The sequence below is a fragment of the Electrona antarctica genome, assembly GCF_951216825.1.
Source record: "Electrona antarctica genome assembly, chromosome: 4".
Taxonomy (NCBI): Eukaryota; Metazoa; Chordata; class Actinopteri; order Myctophiformes; family Myctophidae; genus Electrona; species Electrona antarctica.
In genome coordinates, this window is record NC_136809.1 from 17,329,493 (window position 1) to 17,352,690 (window position 23,198).

At 41.6% G+C, this 23,198-nt stretch overlaps 4 protein-coding genes across 4 annotated transcripts; 2 read left to right on the plus strand and 2 right to left on the minus strand.

Annotated features, from left to right (window-relative positions):
- Positions 1–814: 814 nt before the first annotated feature.
- LOC306921186 (complement C1q-like protein 2) lies at positions 815–4,602 on the minus strand (the record flags this gene model as incomplete). Its single annotated transcript, XM_079498299.1, has 3 exons — positions 815–2,119; positions 2,435–2,566; positions 4,587–4,602. The coding sequence occupies 3 exons, from the start codon at positions 4,600–4,602 to the stop codon at positions 1,821–1,823; spliced, it is 447 nt and encodes a 148-aa protein (XP_079354425.1). The 3' UTR covers positions 815–1,820.
- A 3,784-nt stretch (positions 4,603–8,386) lies between these two features.
- LOC306921187 (uncharacterized protein) lies at positions 8,387–11,080 on the plus strand (the record flags this gene model as incomplete). Its single annotated transcript, XM_079498300.1, has 6 exons — positions 8,387–8,498; positions 8,684–8,810; positions 9,059–9,123; positions 9,658–9,745; positions 10,217–10,401; positions 10,878–11,080. 6 exons carry the CDS (start codon positions 8,387–8,389, stop codon positions 11,078–11,080), a joined length of 780 nt encoding a protein of 259 aa, XP_079354426.1.
- Positions 11,081–12,200: 1,120 nt separating this feature from the next.
- On the minus strand, positions 12,201–15,903 carry LOC306921188 (complement C1q-like protein 2; the record flags this gene model as incomplete). Its single annotated transcript, XM_079498301.1, has 3 exons — positions 12,201–13,505; positions 13,816–13,926; positions 15,888–15,903. The coding sequence occupies 3 exons, from the start codon at positions 15,901–15,903 to the stop codon at positions 13,207–13,209; spliced, it is 426 nt and encodes a 141-aa protein (XP_079354427.1). The 3' UTR covers positions 12,201–13,206.
- Positions 15,904–19,558: 3,655 nt separating this feature from the next.
- Positions 19,559–22,340, plus strand: LOC306921189 (uncharacterized protein; the record flags this gene model as incomplete). Its single annotated transcript, XM_079498302.1, has 6 exons — positions 19,559–19,670; positions 19,856–19,982; positions 20,319–20,383; positions 20,918–21,005; positions 21,477–21,661; positions 22,138–22,340. The coding sequence occupies 6 exons, from the start codon at positions 19,559–19,561 to the stop codon at positions 22,338–22,340; spliced, it is 780 nt and encodes a 259-aa protein (XP_079354428.1).
- Between the last annotated feature and the right edge of the window lie 858 nt (positions 22,341–23,198).

Here is a 23,198-nt window from a genome sequence, read left to right on the forward strand (position 1 = left end):
AAGAGAATAGGGAACCGGGAAATCGCTGATCAGTGCATTTTAGTGTGTGTGTGTGTGTGTGTGTGTGTGTGTGTGTGTGTGTGTGTGTGTGTGTGTGTGTGTGTGTGTGTGTGTGTGTGTGTGTGTGTGTGTGTGTGTGTGTGTGTGTGTGTGTGTGTGTGTGTGTGTGTGTGTGTGTGTGTGTGTGTGTGCGCGCGCGTGCGTGCGTGCGTGCGTGCGTGCGTGCGTGCGTGCGTGCGACTGCGTCTCTGTATGGGATTTGGATTGTAAAGTGTGATACTCTCCCGAGCACAAGGTGGCGGTGTGAATACATTTCAACTAGCTTGGGACTGGGAGGTATTCCATTCCGGGTTTATGATCCGGTTGGGAGTGGTTGATATCTTACGTCATGTTGTAGTCACTGGTTTGTAGTCAGAAAGGAACCCTCAAACCCATGATCAAGGGAGGGACAGCGAGTGCATTATAATTGTATGGCCTAGCCTACCTAATAAAGGCCTTGATGTGGTGTATGAATCTGACAAGTTTCTTCAAGTAGATCACTGCTTGGAATAGTTAGTTTGGTATATCTATAATGTATTCCAACGAGTGACTGGCAAGACTAAAAACAAACAGGGGGGACTAAAACAAAGCGACGGAATCCCCAAACCGGAATAAGATAGTTTTTGTTTTTATCATCCGGTCTAGACCGGATCACACGGGTGATAAGTAACACAAGTCACAGACCAGGCTTTCTTCCGAGGTGGAAAGTCTGGTGACGCAAGGTTACATTTGAACTGGCAGTTATAGCTCCTTGTTCATAGCTGTGATAGCCGGAGAGGGAAGACTTTTTTATTCTTTTATTAAATACTTTATTTGACAAAAAAACACACACACAAGGTATGCCATAGACATTTAGGCTAAATGGATAACACAAAAAGTCATACTAGGTACTATTCAATTAATCAATAGGCCTACATGGCAAAAGAATAACAGAGTCATCATCGACAAATACAAACCATTAATGTATGTTTTGAAAGAAGCCAGTGATCCACATTTTAAGGGAAGAGTAGTAGAATGAGAATTTTCCCATGTTTGTTGAAAAAGTGGGTGGTACGACCTTACCAGATTGTTGTTGTCGCTCCCTGTAGTATGTGGCATTGTGGACAATGTATCTGACTGAGTACATCAAAATCCAACTGTGCTGATTTTGATTGGAAAGTATTTAGTTTGATCCTGTTTTTAAAATCACCAAAGCAGAAAGTATGTTACTCACAGTCACAGCTCCAGGTTAAATCAAGATTATATAGGAGGAGTAATAACGCCCTCTGCTGGTGTTTGCAGTTTTCAACCTGGCATCCCTATTTTGAGCATGTGAGTAAAAAATAAAATTGATAACAGCTGGTTTAGTGATAGCAGTTTGTGATTCAAGCATCAATGAGAAGTAAAATGCAATATGAGCAGAAATGGGTGCATATAGGTAAGTTGTGCGTGTGCGTTCATGTGTCTCACAACACGTGTGAGTTTGTAGATGGGCTATTTTTTTACCCCAGAATATGGATGCTGTGGTTCAAGTGGTCAACAGATTTAGCTGAGGACTCCCGTGGAAACCACTCAAGGACCCCTGGAGGTCCTTGAGTGGGTTACTGAACCGCTGTGCTGTGCCAGGGATGTGTATGTGTGCTAGGGATGACTATACCTTTACTTTTAGGATACGATTTGCAGAAAAAACTAAAATCTGTACTGTTGACCCATGTCACACTCTGCCGGCGCCCTTACAAAGCGTGACCTGAACTCGGAGCTATAGCGTGGAGGAGGGTGATGTCCCGAACGGGGCTAGTATACTAGGGATCGTGGGCGTAGATCAGGTAACCGGAGAAGGTGCTGAGGCTGCGGTTGTCACACAGCCGTCTTCCGTACATGAGCTGCACGTACACCTGCCCCCCTCTGTCCAGGGACAGTATGACGGTCTGCGAGCCACTGTCCTCGGAGTCCTCGTGGTTGTCCTCCCAGGCACTCGCCATCACCTCGCCGTTCCTCACCAGCTGCGCCTGGTAGTACAGCCTCTCCCCGGCCATGCCCACGTTAGAGTACGTCGTGAACGAGAAGAAATACAGGCCCGAGCGAGGTGCTGTGAAGATACCTGCGAGAGGGGTCAGAGTTTAGAGGCCGGTCAGGGTGCATCGCAATGCTGGCTTGTGGTAGCATTGCGACAATAGGCCTACAGTAATATTACCAGAAACACATAGCCCTGAATGACCATAACAGGTCTTAAACTCAGAGTGTTCTAATGGACCATTATTGGTCCATTTGTACACTGTCAGAGTTAAGGAGTCCTCCAAATAAAACATTAGAGAACCACTAGTACTAATAGGACTCCAAATATGCCATATAGTGTCATAGGAAATCCTCTTTACTGCGTTGACCATTCGACGGCACCTGTGCAGTGAGCTCTTACCTAACGCTGGGTTGTAGCCGTTCCCGTGGTTGAGAGAGATGACGTTGTAGGGAATAGTGACGTTGGTGCTGAACGATCCAAAGCAGCTGGTGCTGAGGTTGAAGGAGGCTGTGAATGACACATGAGTGTCACCTGTAGTGTCAGAGAGACGGATGTTAACAAAGTGTTTGATTGATACAATTTATATAGTGCTTTTCTGAAAAGGTTTGAAAACCACTGATTTAAGGTATATTTAGAATGGATACAAAATATGTGATTAATTTGCGATGGACAATCATGCGATTAATCATGATTAAATATTTTAATTGATTGGCAGCCCTAATATAAAGATTTATTTTAGGGGTTAAGGAAAATTATATTTTAATATATTTATAGGCATAAGCACATCACATTGCTTTACATTCTACAAGCTTGTGTCACGATCAGAGTCAGAGGTGTAGGACCCAAGTGCAGGACTAAGGCAGAGGACGAGGCAGACACCGGGCAGATCGAATGCAAGGGAGTTTATTCACTCAAAAAACAGGAACAAGGGCAGAAACACGAGGAGACTTGGAAAATAAACAAGAACTAGGAGCACAGAGGAAATACTAGGAAATACAAGGAAAAACCAGGAGCTAACTAAAAGGTGACTTACATTTACGATCGAACAAGGAACTAGAAACACAAGGGCATACATATAGACAAGGACTGACTAGACACAGGTGAACAACTGACAAATCAACACAGGGATTGGCTGGGGGACTAAGAGGACACAGGTGGAAAACAAAGACTAATCACAAGGTTAGACAAGGCAGGTACAGAACTACAGGGGCACACAGGAAGGCACAAAACAAGACTACAAAATAAAGGTACACAGGTAAAAGGAGAAACTCTTAACTGCAACTAAGAAACAGGGGAAAACAACACTTCAAAATCACAGGAAAACACCAACTCAAAACAAAGGAACACAGGAAAAATACAACAGGGATACAGAATACGGACACAGAAGTCACGGACCGTGACAGCTTGTCTCTGCCTCAAAATGACTTGATTTAATTATTGTTATATTTAATGTTTTATAAGCAAATCTACTCATTAGGAGACCTGAGTTAGATTCCACAAATAATACATTGTTTTTTAAGTTTTCATTTGTCCAATGCTGTTAAATGGGATATACACAGTTTTGTTTTTTTAATTCATCCTACGGATTGTGCTTTATTTTCTATTATTTTCTTTATTTTTCTATGTTTATAAAACATAAAAATAAAAGATGAAATGCATTCACCAATGAATCTAGTAAAAAATCATGGACTCACATGTGCCACACTGTGGCTGATTTGCCACACTACACCCATTGACACCTTTAAATTAAGTGTGAATCGTGGTACCACCAAAGGGGGTGTGGCACCACAGAGGCACCAGGGAGGCACTCAAGTGGTATCACTGCCGGTCTCAACTGCTCACCACTGTAACTATCAACAACTGGGGACCATGTCGTATCCCCTCAAGGACCCCTGGCTAGTAATTCATTTTCAAGAAGACCTGCGTTTTTTTTCTGTACACGCGGAGAAGTCGAGGGGTGACAACACAAGCGTATTTACGCGGGCGTGGTCCCATGAAATTGTTATGCGTGTGCTCGTTTCGTGGGCGACAAATGGTCGACAATGGCGAAATAAATATAGTAATCATTTCATTTAATTTCATTTCATTTCACATAATGTCAGCCCTATTAATGTTACTCCATGTGCTCATTGAGCCTAAATTACGGTTATGTTACAGGTTATTAAAGATTTTATGCGATAGTTTTTGTCTGTGTGTGAATTGTGAAAGGTCTTATATCATATTGGCACAAGAGGCACATTGGTTTATTGGAGGATTATTGGTTTTGGTCTATTAATATATGAGTCAGCCTTGGACATCTTTAGAATATAGTTTAAAGACTCACCAAGCAGGCCTTTACACAGCTCTTTATGATTACAGCTTTTGTGTTGTGACATATCCTGTATTAATTTCCTCAATTTCACCAGTTGATTGGTTAAATGGAGATTTGTTTTATGTTTGTCTTTATTTTTTATTATTTTACAACAGAAATGTTATACTTCATTGTTGTGAAGCACTTTGTGACTCTGAATGTTCTGTGAAATGTGCTCTACAAATAAACTGTATCACTTACCTGACAAGGATAACATGGTGTAAAGCTTTTGAAACACATTTTTGCAAGATGTTGCATGAAGTCACTCTGTATCACAGCTCTTGACTCATAGCAGCAGTTGTTCAAATGTACTTGAAACAGCAGCCAAATAACAGCAGGTTTTCAAGTGTATTTAAATCACTCTTCCACAATGTCTCTTATCTCAATGGTTCTCCAAGTGAGGTGTGTGGACCCCCCAGGGGTCCTTGGGGAGGTTCCAGGATGTCCCCATGCAGCAAAATGTGTTAATACTGCATCACAATCATTAGAAGCACCTTATCCTGCTTTATATGATGGCTATTAAAAAATCTTGAAAGTGTGTTTTGAATCATTTTTGATTTATTGTCTTCTTTACTATTACACAACTCTTCTCTTCTTGGGGCCCCCTGGCAAAAAACATTTTCAGAGGGGGGGATCTGTGGCCATTTTGGTCCTACTGAAATCATGCAGCCTTTGAATCTCAATAATTGTCTCCACCAGGCCGAAGGCATGGGGAGAGAGTATGTTTTGCACTCCGTCCGTGTGTGTGTCCGTCCGTGTGTGTGTCCTTCCGTCCGTCCGTTACCAGCTAATCTCCGGCACCGTTAACCTGGTCGATGCCAAACTTTGCACACACACTCCCTGGATGCCAACGATGAACCTCTGCCCCGCATTTTCCAGAACGGCCTGTTATAGCGCCACCATGAGGCAGCTTTTCACATTTGTTACCTAAAACTGCACCGATCTGCGTGAAACGTTGCATGCACACTCCCTAGAGGCCAAGGACAAAGTTTTGACCTGCATTTTCCGAATCTGCCTTTTATAGCGCCACCAGGAGGCCGACTTTTGTAAAACACATTTTTTGATATTACTCCTCCAGATTCTGTCCAAAAATCTCACAAATCGTTACACAGTATCTCTATGGTCATGTGCTCAAGTCGGATCTGTCCGATATTTCATATTCCATCCTAATTGGCTATAATTGGCTTTCACAGTTTGCAAGATTGCCCCGTTTTGAACAAAAGCCTCAAATCATGAACACAGCATGCAATTTACGTGAAATCTTTCACACATTTTCTTACCTGGCTGAGGAATATATCCCACCCTTTTCACATTGGCCTGTTATAGCGCCACCAACAGGTTGATTTTTGCAAAACACATTTTTGGAACAAAATGCCTCAAATCATCCAATTGCCATCAAAGGCAAACATGTTTATATTACTCCTAAACATTTTGCCAAACATCTCACACAGTCCTATCCTCCTGGTGGAGACCTGTGCCCAGAAGGGCACTTTTTCTAGTTGTCCCTCTCTCTCTCTTATCTCCCAACCCTGTTCCCACCTCTGTATACCCCCCCCCGCCCCCCAGAGAGACACAGACACAGATAGGTCCCCATAGAGACAGATAGGCCCATGAACACACACACACACACACACACACACACACACACACACACACACACACACACACACACACACACACACACACACACACACACACACACACACACACACACACACACACACACACAGGTGTCAGCTCACTTAATTTAAGAAGCTGCCTATTGTTTTAGGTGGAGTGCTGCAGTGCTTTGCTTTTCAAATGCAACAGCAACAGTTCCACCAGCATTTAAACGCCTGCGGTTCTTCTCGCAGTATTTCCATGTCAAAGACCCTATATCCCCCCAGCCCCCCATCCCCCGTCCCCCCGTCTGAGAACCAGGGTTGGAAAAAGTACTCAAATGTAAAATATGCTCTTTCATAGATATTTTGCAAACATGGCCAAGGACCCAAACAAGCCCCGTGGAAAGACCTTAGTTTTTTAGTAGTTAAGGGCTTAGTTTACATATGGAGATGCATGGTTTCCGCCCTCAGTTTGAACAAGCAGTCTTATTTACATCAGTGGTAGAAACTAACTAATTTCACTTTCTCAAGTGCTGTACAATTTATAGGCACATTAACTTTTAAATGCTTTATGCTTATATTCCACAACATTGTTATGATCAGTCCAGCACTGGTTCAGTGGTTTGACATGTAATTTCTAGCAGTTTGCATTTCCACTTAGTAAACATCCGATGTTGGTTTCTCAGTTGAGATTTTTTTGTATTCACAATAAAAATGTATTCTCCCTTTTGTAGACTTTGTCTGCCAAGGATGTCTGCAGATATTTATCTGCTCAGTTCAAAGCTTGTTGGAAGCATGACTTTGAAGACATTCAGAATCCAAGGGCTCCCATTGGCTCAGGGCCCCTGTGCACGTGCACACTTGGCACAAGCCATAATTCGTCCATCTCTCTCTCTCTCTCTCTCTCTCTCTCTCTCTCTCACCCACAGAGTTCTGAACCCACTGGCATATTGTCTCATTGTCTTGTCTTATTGGCTAGTCTCTCATCAACAGACGATGAATAAATAATACCTGCTTATTACTGGAACTGAGCCCCCCCCCCCCGAACATGCTCACGAACGCACAAGTTATTTGGTCCAAAATACTCTGTCAAGAAGAAAAGTGTCCATGTGCTTATGAACTTTATGTCAGGGGTGGCTAAACTGGCCATCTGGATTAGCAGGAAAAACAAAATCCGGGGGTTGGGGTCTGTAGACCCTGTGCAAGTGATGCAACGACTGGTGGCAGCCCGCCTCAGGGTTCAACATGCCTATTACAGGACAGTGGACAATCTAGAGACTTTGATGGGCTGTGGGAGGGGTCCTGTGTATGGTGGGGGAGCATGGGGAAATAATACTCTCTTTTTAATATTTAGTATTTATTTCCAAGTTTGCAAAACACAAACATTGAAGACAAAGGTGAGGACACAAATTGTGATTGGCCGGAATGAGATGATGTATGTTGATGAGAGTGCCTCTCTCTTCACACGGGTGTGATTTTTTTGATTAATCATTTCATTGATGATTAAATCTAAATATGTGAGAACTCGTAACTAAAGCTGTCAAATAATGTAGTAAAACATACAACATTAGGCCTCTTAGTAGAAAGTATGTATAAGGCATTGAAATACTCAAGTAAAGTAAAAGTACATTAAAAGTACAGCACTTGAGTAAATGTAGTTACCGTACTAACCATCCACTGGCACTACAATGAATGCTCTTGTTCTTGATTAAAGATGACTTTGATCATTTAACTCAATCAATCATCATTGTCACCTCCTAGCCTGGCGCAGCCACACTAAACCCGCCCCTATTGCATATATGCCCCTATTAGTATCGCAACGCGAGGCTAGTCACCTCCCTCTCTCTGTCTCCCCCTCTCACTCTTATAAAGCTTGTTTGAGGTGGAGATCATTTACATTGCTGTCTGTTAGTGTGGAGTTCACATGTGACATTTACACTGTATATACTTTATTTGAAATTATACTTTGACTTCTATACTTTTACTCTAACATTTTTTTGTACTTCTACTTATTAGAGTATTGGAGACCACATCGGATGACCAGGGAGGCAACAGCATGTAAGTTCAATTGCTTTGTAGTGGGTTGGGGGAATATTACTACTGGTGGAAAGTAACTAAAGACATTTGCTCCAGTACTGTACTGGAGTAAATGTAGCCTACCTAATACTTATACTCCACTACATCTCAAAATGCAAATATTGTAATTTATTTGTAACTGTATTTATTTGATAGCTTTAGAGTTACTCCTCAGATTTACATTATTAATAGTCAAATATGTTTAATAGCTCTACAACCTCACAACACTTCGTGGCGTGTTGTGAGCTTGTAGATCTTCTATTTTCAAATAGCCTAAGTTTAAATTGGGCTGAACATTCTCTTTTTTTGTACCAGAAATCAACCATGGAGACTCTTAGAGAACATATCCTGAACACACTGGAGGAGCTGGGAAGGCAGGAGTTTGAGTCATTTAAGTGGAAAGATATGCTGACGATGATTCCTAGCACATGCACAGGTGGGTGAAGGAAGGGTAGATATATTATGCATTCATCTCATTGGATTCCTGTGAAGTAAGGAATGCTAGCTATAACCAAAGTCGGGCAATTACTATAGTCTGGTTGCCCTGTTAGACAACCACACTAATTACTTTCATCTCTGTATATGCCATCCGTGTGTTATTCCGACTGGCTCGTCTCCCAGGCGCCCCTACACTGTCCTACTCCTTATCGCCTGCCAGCCGGCCTGTCAACCCTCCATCCAAGCCCTCTCTCGTCAGGTCTGCAGCTTCTGCTGGCCATGGAGGACCTGCAGTCCAAACCAGGTCAAGGTTTGTACTTTACCTAAATCAATGTGTGTGTGTGTGTGTGTGTGTGTGTGTGTGTGTGTGTGTGTGTGTGTGTGTGTGTGTGTGTGTGTGTGTGTGTGTGTGTGTGTGTGTGTGTGTGTGTGTGTGTGTGTGATGTGATGTGATGTGATGTGATGTGATGTGTTGTGATGTGATCTCTCTCTCTCTCTCTCTCTCTCTCTCTCTCTCTCTCTCTCTCTCTCTCTCTCTCTCTCTCTCTCTCTCAAAAGGAACATAATATCAATAGGACATGAAGATGTGGTCCTATGCGATGGACAAGGGAGCAGGACAACCGGTATGTAATATTGTAAGACATTGTAGATTCTACAAAATGCCTTCTAAATCAGTAGTTCTCAGTCACATTTTCAAGGTTTTTGTAAAATGTTCAAAAACATAGCAGATGTGCTAGCTCGAAGTGATGTGATGTGAGCTTTTATATCTGCTATTTTTGACTAGCCAACTAAAATCTAAAATTACACAGTTGGGTTTTTTACTGTAATATCCTTTGTATATCAATTCTTGTCCTGGACTTGTCGAATTAGCTAACATATTGAATTTGTTGTTTAACTTATATATTATTATTATATTATACACTTATATAATATTTTGGTGGTCAAGGCATGACTTTTGATTGAAGATTACGTCATATGGCAGCCAAGTCTATGGGATTTGTAATGTTTGTTTAGAGCAATTACAAGTCACAACATGAATTGTGTTCCAGCCAAGTCTATACACTTTGAGGATATTACATTACATACGTTTGTTTAGAGTACTTTAGAGTACACTTTTTGATATGGTCTATTGGTCTAATAATAGATAATCTCTTTAGGTGTAGGGTTTTGGAGGTTAAATGGCAGAAAGATTGCTGCCCTGTGTGAGAGTTCCTACCAAGAGTTGATGAGGAGGCGGAAGATGGGGTAAGAAGTTCTAATTTATTTGTTTGTTTGTTTTGCTTTTTATTTACCCTTTTCTCCCCAATGTAGTCAATATGCCAATTGATTCATCCCCACACACATTTCACTGCTGTGAAATATGAAATGTGAGATATCACGCTCGACAAAGCCGGATGCACCACGGTGGATTTGAACCACAGGCACTTTACCACTACCCGAGTACTACAGTATAGTGTTCTGTTTTTAATGCAAGGCTCAGTTCTTGATCTGAAGGCCGACAAGATGTGTAGATCGACTATTATAATCGCTGAATGTCAAATTGTTTAGTCCCCTTTTATAATACGACCCTGTTTTTTAGGATATTTGTATTGGAAACAAACGTAATCTGAATCAGGCCATTAGGGTAGGCCTACTTCAAGTCATATTCATGATTTGATTGAATTTAGGTGAAGTTTTGTCTCAAGCTCATGTTTTTTCTTTCTTTCTTTTCCCCAGTGGCTCAGATGATAATACTCTTGAAAAGGTTGAAGAGCTGGAACCAACGGTACCAGAGCTGGAACCATTGCTGCCAGCAGTACATACAGACCTACAGCATCTTGGCCAGAAAGTCAACTCTATCACCCTGACTGACCACCAGCTGTCCAATGTGAGGTCTACATTTCTGTGCATCATATGCAGAGGTTAGTAACTCATTATATTCTCTAATCTAGTTCTCTTTTCTTGTCCAAGGCCATTGAGATTGATATGACCATTAGACCATGAATGCCCATTTATAATAAAATGTCTTATCTCTGGGATCTGGGATACACTATAAAATCCTCAAGTGTTTAACTAGTGTACACATGTAATCAAATGACCCCTACGGGTTAATTTGGTTACATTTGTTCACTCTCAGAGTTACAGACCTGTAAGGGACAGATACAGTATGTTTAACGTTTTCAGACCATGGACTTTTCTTTTTAGGATTCTAAAGCTAGATCACCATATTTGTCTTTCTGTCTGTCTGTTGGCTGCATTTTGGAAAGATTCCACATGTTTTTAACCGTCTCCAAGTGATGCTGTGGTTTTGATGGCTTCATAGATTTCATAATGCATCCTTGAAATTAAAGAAAGGTTTGAGAACCACTGTCCTGAACAATGTTTGTGAATGTTGCAGATGTGATGCAGAACCCAGTGGTTGGACCATGCTGCCGCAGTCTCATTGGCTGTCGGGTCTGTGTGACCCAGTGGACGAGAAACACGCCAAACTGCCCCAAATGCAGGAATGAAGCGTTCCCAGACAGCCTGTTTGAAATAACAGGGATGGAAGGGGTGATCGCTGCTTTGAGGGACACCATCAGAAATGTGAAAATGACGTAGTTTTCTGCCATAACATGGTGATTGTAGATTTTCACTATTGTTTTTGGAGAAAAAATAATAATAATTGGTGGCTGTGATCAGTTTCAGTTTGTTGAATTTAATGTAATTGATGAATTTAACTTCCAGTAAATTGTTATTAACTTTTGTTAATAATATTGAACAAATGTATTTATTTAACCGTAAAAAAAGAAACCTGTAACATGGGAATGTGTCAACCACAAAAGTGTTTGGAATATTGATGGAATAATTGATTCTTGCCTGCTGTAAATGATCAATAAAGTGTGTGATTTGGTTTCTAAATCAAATACAGTTTCCAAGCACTGCGTGTTCGATTATGAATAATCTGAGGCAGAGGGAGTTATACACTTTTAACCTGGCGAGATACAGAACATGAGGAGCGAAGAGAATAGGGAACCGGGAAATCGCTGATCAGTGCATTTTAGTGTGTGTGTGTGTGTGTGTGTGTGTGCGTGTGTGCGTGCGTGCGTGCGTGCGTGCGTGCGTGCGTGCGTGCGTGCGTGCGTGCGTGCGTGCGTGCGTGCGTGCGTGCGTGCGTGCGACTGCGACTCTGTATGGGATTTGGATTGTAAAGTGTGATACTCTCCCGAGCACAAGGTGGCGGTGTGAATACATTTCAACTAGCTTGGGACTGGGAGGTATTCCATTCCGGGTTTATGATCTGGTTGGGAGTGGTTGATATCTTACGTCATGTTGTAGTCACTGGTTTGTAGTCAGAAAGGAACCCTCAAACCCATGATCAAGGGCATCATAATTGTATGGCCTAGCCTACCTAATAAAGGTCTTGATGTGGTGTATGAATCTGACAAGTTTCTTCAAGTAGATCACTGCTTGGAATAGTTAGTTTGGTATATCTATAATGTATTCCAACGAGTGACTGGCAAGACTAAAAACAAACAGGGGGGACTAAAACAAAGCGACGGAATCCCCAAACCGGAATAAGATAGTTTTTGTTTTTATCATCCGGTCTAGACCGGATCACACGGGTGATAAGTAACACAAGGCACAGACCAGGCTTTCTTCCGAGGTGGAAAGTCTGGTGACGCAAGGTTACATTTGAACTGGCAGTTATAGCTCCTTGTTCATAGCTGTGATAGCCGGAGAGGGAAGACTTTTTTATTCTTTTATTAAATACTTTATTTGACAAAAAAACACACACACAAGGTATGCCATAGACATTTAGGCTAAATGGATAACACAAAAAGTCATACTAGGTACTATTCAATTAATCAATAGGCCTACATGGCAAAAGAATAACAGAGTCATCATCGACAAATACAAACCATTAATGTATGTTTTGAAAGAAGCCAGTGATCCACATTTTAAGGGAAGAGTAGTAGAATGAGAATTTTCCCATGTTTGTTGAAAAAGTGGGTGGTACGACCTTACCAGATTGTTGTTGTCGCTCCCTGTAGTATGTGGCATTGTGGACAATGTATCTGACTGAGTACATCAAAATCTAACTGTGCTGATTTTGATTGGAGAGTATTTAGTTTGATCCTGTTTTTAAAATCACCAAAGCAGAAAGTATGTTACTCACAGTCACAGCTCCAGGTTAAATCAAGATTATATAGGAGGAGTAATAACGCCCTCTGCTGGTGTTTGCAGTTTTCAACCTGGCATCCCTATTTTGAGCATGTGAGTAAAAAATAAAATTGATAACAGCTGGTTTAGTGATAGCAGTTTGTGATTCAAGCATCAATGAGAAGTAAAATGCAATATGAGCAGAAATGGGTGCATATAGGTAAGTTGTGCGTGTGCGTGCATGTGTCTCACAACACGTGTGAGTTTGTAGATGGGCTATTTTTTTACCCCAGAATATGGATGCTGTGGTTCAAGTGGTCAACAGATTTAGCTGAGGACTCCCGTGGAAACCACTCAAGGACCCCTGGAGGTCCTTGAGTGGGTTACTGAACCGCTGTGCTGTGCCAGGGATGTGTATGTGTGTTAGGGATGACTATACCTTTACTTTTAGGATACGATTTGCAGAAAAAACTAAAATCTGTACTGTTGACCCATGTCACACTCTGCCGGCGCCCTTACGAAGCGTGACCTGAACTCGGAGCTATAGCGTGGAGGAGGGTGATGTCCCGAACGGGGCTAGTATACTAGGGATCGTGGGCGTAGATCAGGTAACCGGAGAAGGTGCTGAGGCTGCGGTTGTCACACAGCCGTCTTCCGTACATGAGCTGCACGTACACCTGCCCCCCTCTGTCCAGGGACAGTATGACGGTCTGCGAGCCACTGTCCTCGGAGTCCTCGTGGTTGTCCTCCCAGGCACTCGCCATCACCTCGCCGTTCCTCACCAGCTGCGCCTGGTAGTACAGCCTCTCCCCGGCCATGCCCACGTTAGAGTACGTCGTGAACGAGAAGAAATACAGGCCCGAGCGAGGTGCTGTGAAGATACCTGCGAGAGGGGTCAGAGTTTAGAGGGGGTCAGGGTGCATCGCAATGCTGGCTTGTGGTAGCATTGCGACAATAGGCAGTAATATTACCAGAAACACATAGCCCTGAATGACCATAACAGGTCTTAAACTCAGAGTGTTCTAATGGACCATTATTGGTCCATTTGTACACTGTCAGAGTTAAGGAGTCCTCCAAATAAAACATTAGAGAACCACTAGTACTAATAGGACTCCAAATATGCCATATAGTGTCATAGGAAATCATCTTTACTGCGTTGACCATTCGACGGCACCTGTGCAGTGAGCTCTTACCTAACGCTGGGTTGTAGCCGTTCCCGTGGTTGAGAGAGATGACGTTGTAGGGAATAGTGACGTTGGTGGTGCTGAGGTTGAAGGAGGCTGTGAATGACACATGAGTGTCACCTGTAGTGTCAGAGAGACGTATGTTAACAAAGAGTTTGATTGATACAATTTATATAGTGCTTTTCTGAAAAGGTTTGAAAAACCACTGATTTAAGGTATATTTAGAATGGATAAAAAATATGTGATTAATTTGCGATGGACAATCATGCGATTAATCATGATTAAATATTTTTAATTGATTGGCAGCCCTAATATAAAGATTTATTTTAGGGGTTAAGGAAAATTATATTTTAATATATTTATAGGCATAAGCACATCACATTGCTTTACATTCTACAAGCTTGTGTCACGATCAGAGTCAGAGGTGTAGGACCCAAGTGCAGGACTAAGGCAGAGGACGAGGCAGACACCGGGCAGATCGAATGCAAGGGAGTTTATTCACTCAAAAAACAGGAACAAGGGCAGGAACACGAGGAGACTTGGAAAATAAACAAGAACTAGGAGCACAGAGGAAATACTAGGAAATACAAGGAAAAACCAGGAGCTAACTAAAAGGTGACTTACATTTACGATCGAACAAGGAACTAGAAACACAAGGGCATACATATAGACAAGGACTGACTAGACACAGGTGAACAACTGACAAATCAACACAGGGATTGGCTGGGGGACTAAGAGGACACAGGTGGAAAACAAAGACTAATCACAAGTACACAGGTAAAAGGAGTAACTCTTAACTGCAACTAAGAAACAGGGGAAAACAACACTTCAAAATCACAGGAAAACACCAACTCAAAACAAAGGAACACAGGAAAAATACAACAGGGATACAGAACACAGACACAGAAGTCACGGACCGTGACAGCTTGTCTCTGCCTCAAAATGACTTGATTTAATTATTGTTATATTTAATGTTTTATAAGCAAATCTACTCATTAGGAGACCTGAGTTAGATTCCACAAATAATACATTGTTTTTTAAGTTTTCATTTGTCCAATGCTGTTAAATGGGATATACACAGTTTTGTTTTTTTAATTCATCCTACGGATTGTGCTTTATTTTTTATTATTTTCTTTATTTTTCTATGTTTATAAAACATAAAAATAAAAGATGAAATGCATTCACCAATGAATCTAGTAAAAAAATCATTGACTCACATGTGCCACACTGTGGCTGATTTGCCACACTACACCCATTGACACCTTTAAATTAAGTGTGAATCGTGGTACCACCAAAGGGGGTGTGCCACCACAGAGGCACCAGGGAGGCACTCAAGTGGTATCACTGCCGGTCTCAACTGCTCACCACTGTAACTATCAACAACTGGGGACCATGTCGTATCCCCTCAAGGACCCCTGGCTAGTAATTCATTTTCAAGAAGACCTGCGTTTTTTTTCTGTACACGCGGAGAAGTCGAGGGGTGACAACACAAGCGTATTTACGCGGGCGTGGTCCCATGAAATTGTTATGCGTGTGCTCGTTTCGTGGGCGACAAATGGTCGACAATGGCGAAATAAATATAGTAATCATTTAATTTCATTTAATTTCATTTCACATAATGTCAGCCCTATTAATGTTACTCCATGTGCTCATTGAGCCTAAATTAGAGTTTACGGTTATGTTACAGGTTATTAAAGATTTTATGCGATAGTTTTTGTCTGTGTGTGAATTGTGAAAGGTCTTATATCATATTGGCACAAGAGGCACATTGGTTTATTGGAGGATTATTGGTTTTGGTCTATTAATATATGAGTCAGCCTTGGACATCTTTAGAATATAGTTTAAAGACTCACCAAGCAGGCCTTTACACAGCTCTTTATGATTACAGCTTTTGTGTTGTGACATATCCTGTATTAACTTCCTCAATTTCACCAGTTGATTGGTTAAATGGAGATTTGTTTTATGTTTGTCTTTATTTTGTATTATTTTATAACAGAAATGTTATACTTCATTGTTGTGAAGCACTTTGTGACTCTGAATGTTCTGTGAAATGTGCTCTACAAATAAACTGTATCACTTACCTGACAAGGATAACATGGTGTAAAGCTTTTGAAACACATTTTTGCAAGATGTTGCATGAAGTCACTCTGTATCACAGCTCTTGACTCATAGTCCAGGATGTCCCCATGCAGCAAAATGTGTTAATACTGCATCACAATCATTAGAAGCACCTTATCCTGCTTTATATGATGGCTATTCAAAAATCTTGAAAGTGTGTTTTGAATCATTTTTGATTTATTGTCTTCTTTACTATTACACAACTCTTCTCTTCTTGGGGCCCCCTGGCAAAAAACATTTTCAGAGGGGGGGATCTGTGGCCATTTTGGTCCTACTGAAATCATGCAGCCTTTGAATCTTAATAATTGTCTCCACCAGGCCGAAGGCATGGGGAGAGAGTATGTTTTGCACTCCGTCCGTGTGTGTGTCCGTCCGTGTGTGTGTCCTTCCGTCCGTCCGTTACCAGCTAATCTCCGGCACCGTTAACCTGGTCGATGCCAAACTTTGCACACACACTCCCTGGATGCCAACGATGAACCTCTGCCCCGCATTTTCCAGAACGGCCTGTTATAGCGCCACCATGAGGCAGCTTTTCACATTTGTTACCTAAAACTGCACCGATCTGCGTGAAACGTTGCATGCACACTCCCTAGAGGCCAAGGACAAAGTTTTGACCTGCATTTTCCGAATCTGCCTTTTATAGCGCCACCAGGAGGCCGACTTTTGTAAAACACATTTTTTGATATTACTCCTCCAGATTCTGTCCAAAAATCTCACAAATCGTTACACAGTATCTCTATGGTCATGTGCTCAAGTCGGATCTGTCCGATATTTCATATTCCATCCTAATTGGCTATAATTGGCTTTCACAGTTTGCAAGATTGCCCCGTTTTGAACAAAAGCCTCAAATCATGAACACAGCATGCAATTTACGTGAAATCTTTCACACATTTTCTTACCTGGCTGAGGAATATATCCCACCCTTTTCACATTGGCCTGTTATAGCGCCACCAACAGGTTGATTTTTGCAAAACACATTTTTGGAACAAAATGCCTCAAATCATCCAATTGCCATCAAAGGCAAACATGTTTATATTACTCCTAAACATTTTGCCAAACATCTCACACAGTCCTATCCTCCTGGTGGAGACCTGTGCCCAGAAGGGCACTTTTTCTAGTTGTCCCTCTCTCTCTCTTATCTCCCAACCCTGTTCCCACCTCTGTATACCCCCCCGCCCCCCAGAGAGACACAGACACAGATAGGTCCCCATAGAGACAGATAGGCCCATGAACACACACACACACACACACACACACACACACACACACACACACACACACACACACACACACACACACACACACACACACACACACACACACACACACACACACACACACAGGTGTCAGCTCACTTAATTTAAGAAGCTGCCTATTGTTTTAGGTGGAGTGCTGCAGTGCTTTGCTTTTCAAATGCAACAGCAACAGTTCCACCAGCATTTAAACGCCTGCGGTTCTTCTCGCAGTATTTCCATGTCAAAGACCCTATATCCCCCCAGCCCCCCATCCCCCGTCCCCCCGTCTGAGAACCAGGGTTGGAAAAAGTACTCAAATGTAAAATATGCTCTTTCATAGATATTTTGCAAACATGGCCAAGGACCCAAACAAGCCCCGTGGAAAGACCTTAGTTTTTTAGTAGTTAAGGGCTTAGTTTACATATGGAGATGCATGGTTTCCGCCCTCAGTTTGAACAAGCAGTCTTATTTACATCAGTGGTAGAAACTAACTAATTTCACTTTCTCAAGTGCTGTACAATTTATAGGCACATTAACTTTTAAATGCTTTATGCTTATATTCCACAACATTGTTATGATCAGTCCAGCACTGGTTCAGTGGTTTGACATGTAATTTCTAGCAGTTTGCATTTCCACTTAGTAAACATCCGATGTTGGTTTCTCAGTTGAGATTTTTTTGTATTCACAATAAAAATGTATTCTCCCTTTTGTAGACTTTGTCTGCCAAGGATGTCTGCAGATATTTATCTGCTCAGTTCAAAGCTTGTTGGAAGCATGACTTTGAAGACATTCAGAATCCAAGGGCTCCCATTGGCTCAGGGCCCCTGTGCACGTGCACACTTGGCACAAGCCATAATTCGTCCATCTCTCTCTCTCTCTCTCTCTCTCTCTCTCTCTCTCTCTCTCTCACCCACAGAGTTCTGAACCCACTGGCATATTGTCTCATTGTCTTGTCTTATTGGCTAGTCTCTCATCAACAGACGATGAATAAATAATACCTGCTTATTACTGGAACTGAGCCCCCCCCCCCCCCCCCCCGAACATGCTCACGAACGCACAAGTTATTTGGTCCAAAATACTCTGTCAAGAAGAAAAGTGTCCATGTGCTTATGAACTTTATGTCAGGGGTGGCTAAACTGGCCATCTGGATTAGCAGGAAAAACAAAATCCGGGGGTTGGGGTCTGTAGACCCTGTGCAAGTGATGCAACGACTGGTGGCAGCCCGCCTCAGGGTTCAACATGCCTATTACAGGACAGTGGACAATCTAGAGACTTTGATGGGCTGTGGGAGGGGTCCTGTGTATGGTGGGGGAGCATGGGGAAATAATTCTCTCTTTTTAATATTTAGTATTTATTTCCAAGTTTGCAAAACACAAACATTGAAGACAAAGGTGAGGACACAAATTGTGATTGGCCGGAATGAGATGATGTATGTTGATGAGAGTGCCTCTCTCTTCACACGGGTGTGATTTTTTTGATTAATCATTTCATTGATGATTAAATCTAAATATGTGAGAACTCGTAACTAAAGCTGTCAAATAATGTAGTAAAACATACAACATTAGGCCTCTTAGTAGAAAGTATGTATAAGGCATTGAAATACTCAAGTAAAGTAAAAGTACATTAAAAGTACAGCACTTGAGTAAATGTAGTTACCGTACTAACCATCCACTGGCACTACAATGAATGCTCTTGTTCTTGATTAAAGATGACTTTGATCATTTAACTCAATCAATCATCATTGTCACCTCCTAGCCTGGCGCAGCCACACTAAACCCGCCCCTATTGCATATATGCCCCTATTAGTATCGCAACGCGAGGCTAGTCACCTCCCTCTCTCTGTCTCCCCCTCTCACTCTTATAAAGCTTGTTTGAGGTGGAGATCATTTACATTGCTGTCTGTTAGTGTGGAGTTCACATGTGACATTTACACTGTATATACTTTATTTGAAATTATACTTTGACTTCTATACTTTTACTCTAACATTTTTTTGTACTTCTACTTATTAGAGTATTGGAGACCACATCGGATGACCAGGGAGGCAACAGCATGTAAGTTCAATTGCTTTGTAGTGGGTTGGGGGAATATTACTACTGGTGGAAAGTAACTAAAGACATTTGCTCCAGTACTGTACTGGAGTAAATGTAGCCTACCTAATACTTATACTCCACTACATCTCAAAATGCAAATATTGTAATTTATTTGTAACTGTATTTATTTGATAGCTTTAGAGTTACTCCTCAGATTTACATTATTAATAGTCAAATATGTTTAATAGCTCTACAACCTCACAACACTTTGTATCGTGGCGTGTTGTGAGCTTGTAGATCTTCTATTTTCAAATAGCCTAAGTTTAAATTGGGCTGAACATTCTCTTTTTTTGTACCAGAAATCAACCATGGAGACTCTTAGAGAACATATCCTGAACACACTGGAGGAGCTGGGAAGGCAGGAGTTTGAGTCATTTAAGTGGAAAGATATGCTGACGATGATTCCTAGCACATGCACAGGTGGGTGAAGGAAGGGTAGATATATTATGCATTCATCTCATTGGATTCCTGTGAAGTAAGGAATGCTAGCTATAACCAAAGTCGGGCAATTACTATAGTCTGGTTGCCCTGTTAGACAACCACACTAATTACTTTCATCTCTGTATATGCCATCCGTGTGTTATTCCGACTGGCTCGTCTCCCAGGCGCCCCTACACTGTCCTACTCCTTATCGCCTGCCAGCCGGCCTGTCAACCCTCCATCCAAGCCCTCTCTCGTCAGGTCTGCAGCTTCTGCTGGCCATGGAGGACCTGCAGTCCAAACCAGGTCAAGGTTTGTACTTTACCTAAATCAATGTGTGTGTGTGTGTGTGTGTGTGTGTGTGTGTGTGTGTGTGTGTGTGTGTGTGTGTGTGTGTGTGTGTGTGTGTGTGTGTGTGTGTGTGTGTGTGTGTGTGTGTGTGTGTGTGTGTGTGTGTGTGTGTGTGTGTGTGTGTGTGATGTGATGTGATGTGATGTGATGTGATGTGATGTGATGTGTTGTGATGTGATCTCTCTCTCTCTCTCTCTCTCTCTCTCTCTCTCTCTATCTCTCTCTATCTCTCTCTCTCTCTCTCTCTCTCTCTCTCTCTCTCTCTCTCTCTCTCTCTCTCTCTCTCTCTCTCAAAAGGAACATAATATCAATAGGACATGAAGATGTGGTCCTATGCGATGGACAAGGGAGCAGGACAACCGGTATGTAATATTGTAAGACATTGTAGATTCTACAAAATGCCTTCTAAATCAGTAGTTCTCAGTCACATTTTCAAGGTTTTTGTAAAATGTTCAAAAACATAGCAGATGTGCTAGCTCGAAGTGATGTGATGTGAGCTTTTATATCTGCTATTTTTGACTAGCCAACTAAAATCTAAAATTACACAGTTGGGTTTTTTACTGTAATATCCTTTGTATATCAATTCTTGTCCTGGACTTGTCGAATTAGCTAACATATTGAATTTGTTGTTTAACTTATATATTATTATTATATTATACACTTATATAATATTTTGGTGGTCAAGGCATGACTTTTGATTGAAGATTACGTCATATGGCAGCCAAGTCTATGGGATTTGTAATGTTTGTTTAGAGCAATTACAAGTCACAACATGAATTGTGTTCCAGCCAAGTCTATACACTTTGAGGATATTACATTACATACGTTTGTTTAGAGTACTTTAGAGTACACTTTTTGATATGGTCTATTGGTCTAATAATAGATAATCTCTTTAGGTGTAGGGTTTTGGAGGTTAAATGGCAGAAAGATTGCTGCCCTGTGTGAGAGTTCCTACCAAGAGTTGATGAGGAGGCGGAAGATGGGGTAAGAAGTTCTAATTTATTTGTTTGTTTGTTTTGCTTTTTATTTACCCTTTTCTCCCCAATGTAGTCAATATGCCAATTGATTCATCCCCACACACATTTCACTGCTGTGAAATATGAAATGTGAGATATCACGCTCGACAAAGCCGGATGCACCACGGTGGATTTGAACCACAGGCACTTTACCACTACCCGAGTACTACAGTATAGTGTTCTGTTTTTAATGCAAGGCTCAGTTCTTGATCTGAAGGCCGACAAGATGTGTAGATCGACTATTATAATCGCTGAATGTCAAATTGTTTAGTCCCCTTTTATAATACGACCCTGTTTTTTAGGATATTTGTATTGGAAACAAACGTAATCTGAATCAGGCCATTAGGGTAGGCCTACTTCAAGTCATATTCATGATTTGATTGAATTTAGGTGAAGTTTTGTCTCAAGCTCATGTTTTTTCTTTCTTTCTTTTCCCCAGTGGCTCAGATGATAATACTCTTGAAAAGGTTGAAGAGCTGGAACCAACGGTACCAGAGCTGGAACCATTGCTGCCAGCAGTACATACAGACCTACAGCATCTTGGCCAGAAAGTCAACTCTATCACCCTGACTGACCACCAGCTGTCCAATGTGAGGTCTACATTTCTGTGCATCATATGCAGAGGTTAGTAACTCATTATATTCTCTAATCTAGTTCTCTTTTCTTGTCCAAGGCCATTGAGATTGATATGACCATTAGACCATGAATGCCCATTTATAATAAAATGTCTTATCTCTGGGATCTGGGATACACTATAAAATCCTCAAGTGTTTAACTAGTGTACACATGTAATCAAATGACCCCTACGGGTTAATTTGGTTACATTTGTTCACTCTCAGAGTTACAGACCTGTAAGGGACAGATACAGTATGTTTAACGTTTTCAGACCATGGACTTTTCTTTTTAGGATTCTAAAGCTAGATCACCATATTTGTCTTTCTGTCTGTCTGTTGGCTGCATTTTGGAAAGATTCCACATGTTTTTAACCGTCTCCAAGTGATGCTGTGGTTTTGATGGCTTCATAGATTTCATAATGCATCCTTGAAATTAAAGAAAGGTTTGAGAACCACTGTCCTGAACAATGTTTGTGAATGTTGCAGATGTGATGCAGAACCCAGTGGTTGGACCATGCTGCCGCAGTCTCATTGGCTGTCGGGTCTGTGTGACCCAGTGGACGAGAAACACGCCAAACTGCCCCAAATGCAGGAATGAAGCGTTCCCAGACAGCCTGTTTGAAATAACAGGGATGGAAGGGGTGATCGCTGCTTTGAGGGACACCATCAGAAATGTGAAAATGACGTAGTTTTCTGCCATAACATGGTGATTGTAGATTTTCACTATTGTTTTTGGAGAAAAAATAATAAACCTATTGGTTGCTGTGATCAGTTTCAGTTTGTTGAATTTAATGTAATTGATGAATTTAACTTCCAGTAAATTGTGATTAACTTTTGTTAATAATATTTAACAAATGTATTTATTTAACCGTAAAAAAAAACCTGTAACATGGGAATGTGTCAGTCAACCACGAAAGTGTTTGGAATATTGATGGAATAATTGATTCTTGCCTGCTGTAAATGATCAATAAAGTGTGTGATTTGGTTTCTAAATCAAATACAGTTTCCAAGCACTGCGTGTTCGATTATGAATAATCTGAGGCAGAGGGAGTTATACACTTTTAACCTGGCGAGATACAGAACATGAGGAGCGAAGAGAATAGGGAACCGGGAAATCGCTGATCAGTGCATTTTAGTGTGTGTGTGTGTGTGTGTGTGCGTGCGTGCGTGCGTGCGTGCGTGCGTGCGTGCGTGCGTGCGTGCGTGCGTGCGTGCGTGCGTGTGACTGCGTCTCTGTATGGGATTTGGATTGTAAAGTGTGATACTCTCCCGAGCACAAGGTGGCGGTGTGAATACATTTCAACTAGCTTGGGACTGGGAGGTATTCCATTCCGGGTTTATGATCCGGTTGGGAGTGGATGATATTTTACGTCATGTTGTAGTCACTGGTTTGTAGTCAGACAGGAACCCTCAAACCCATGATCAAGGGCATCATAACTTTAGGGCCTAGCCTACCTAATAAAGGCCTTGATGTGGTGTATGAATCTGACAAGTTTCTTCAAGTAGACCACTGCTTGGAATAGTTAGTTTGGTATATCTATAATGTA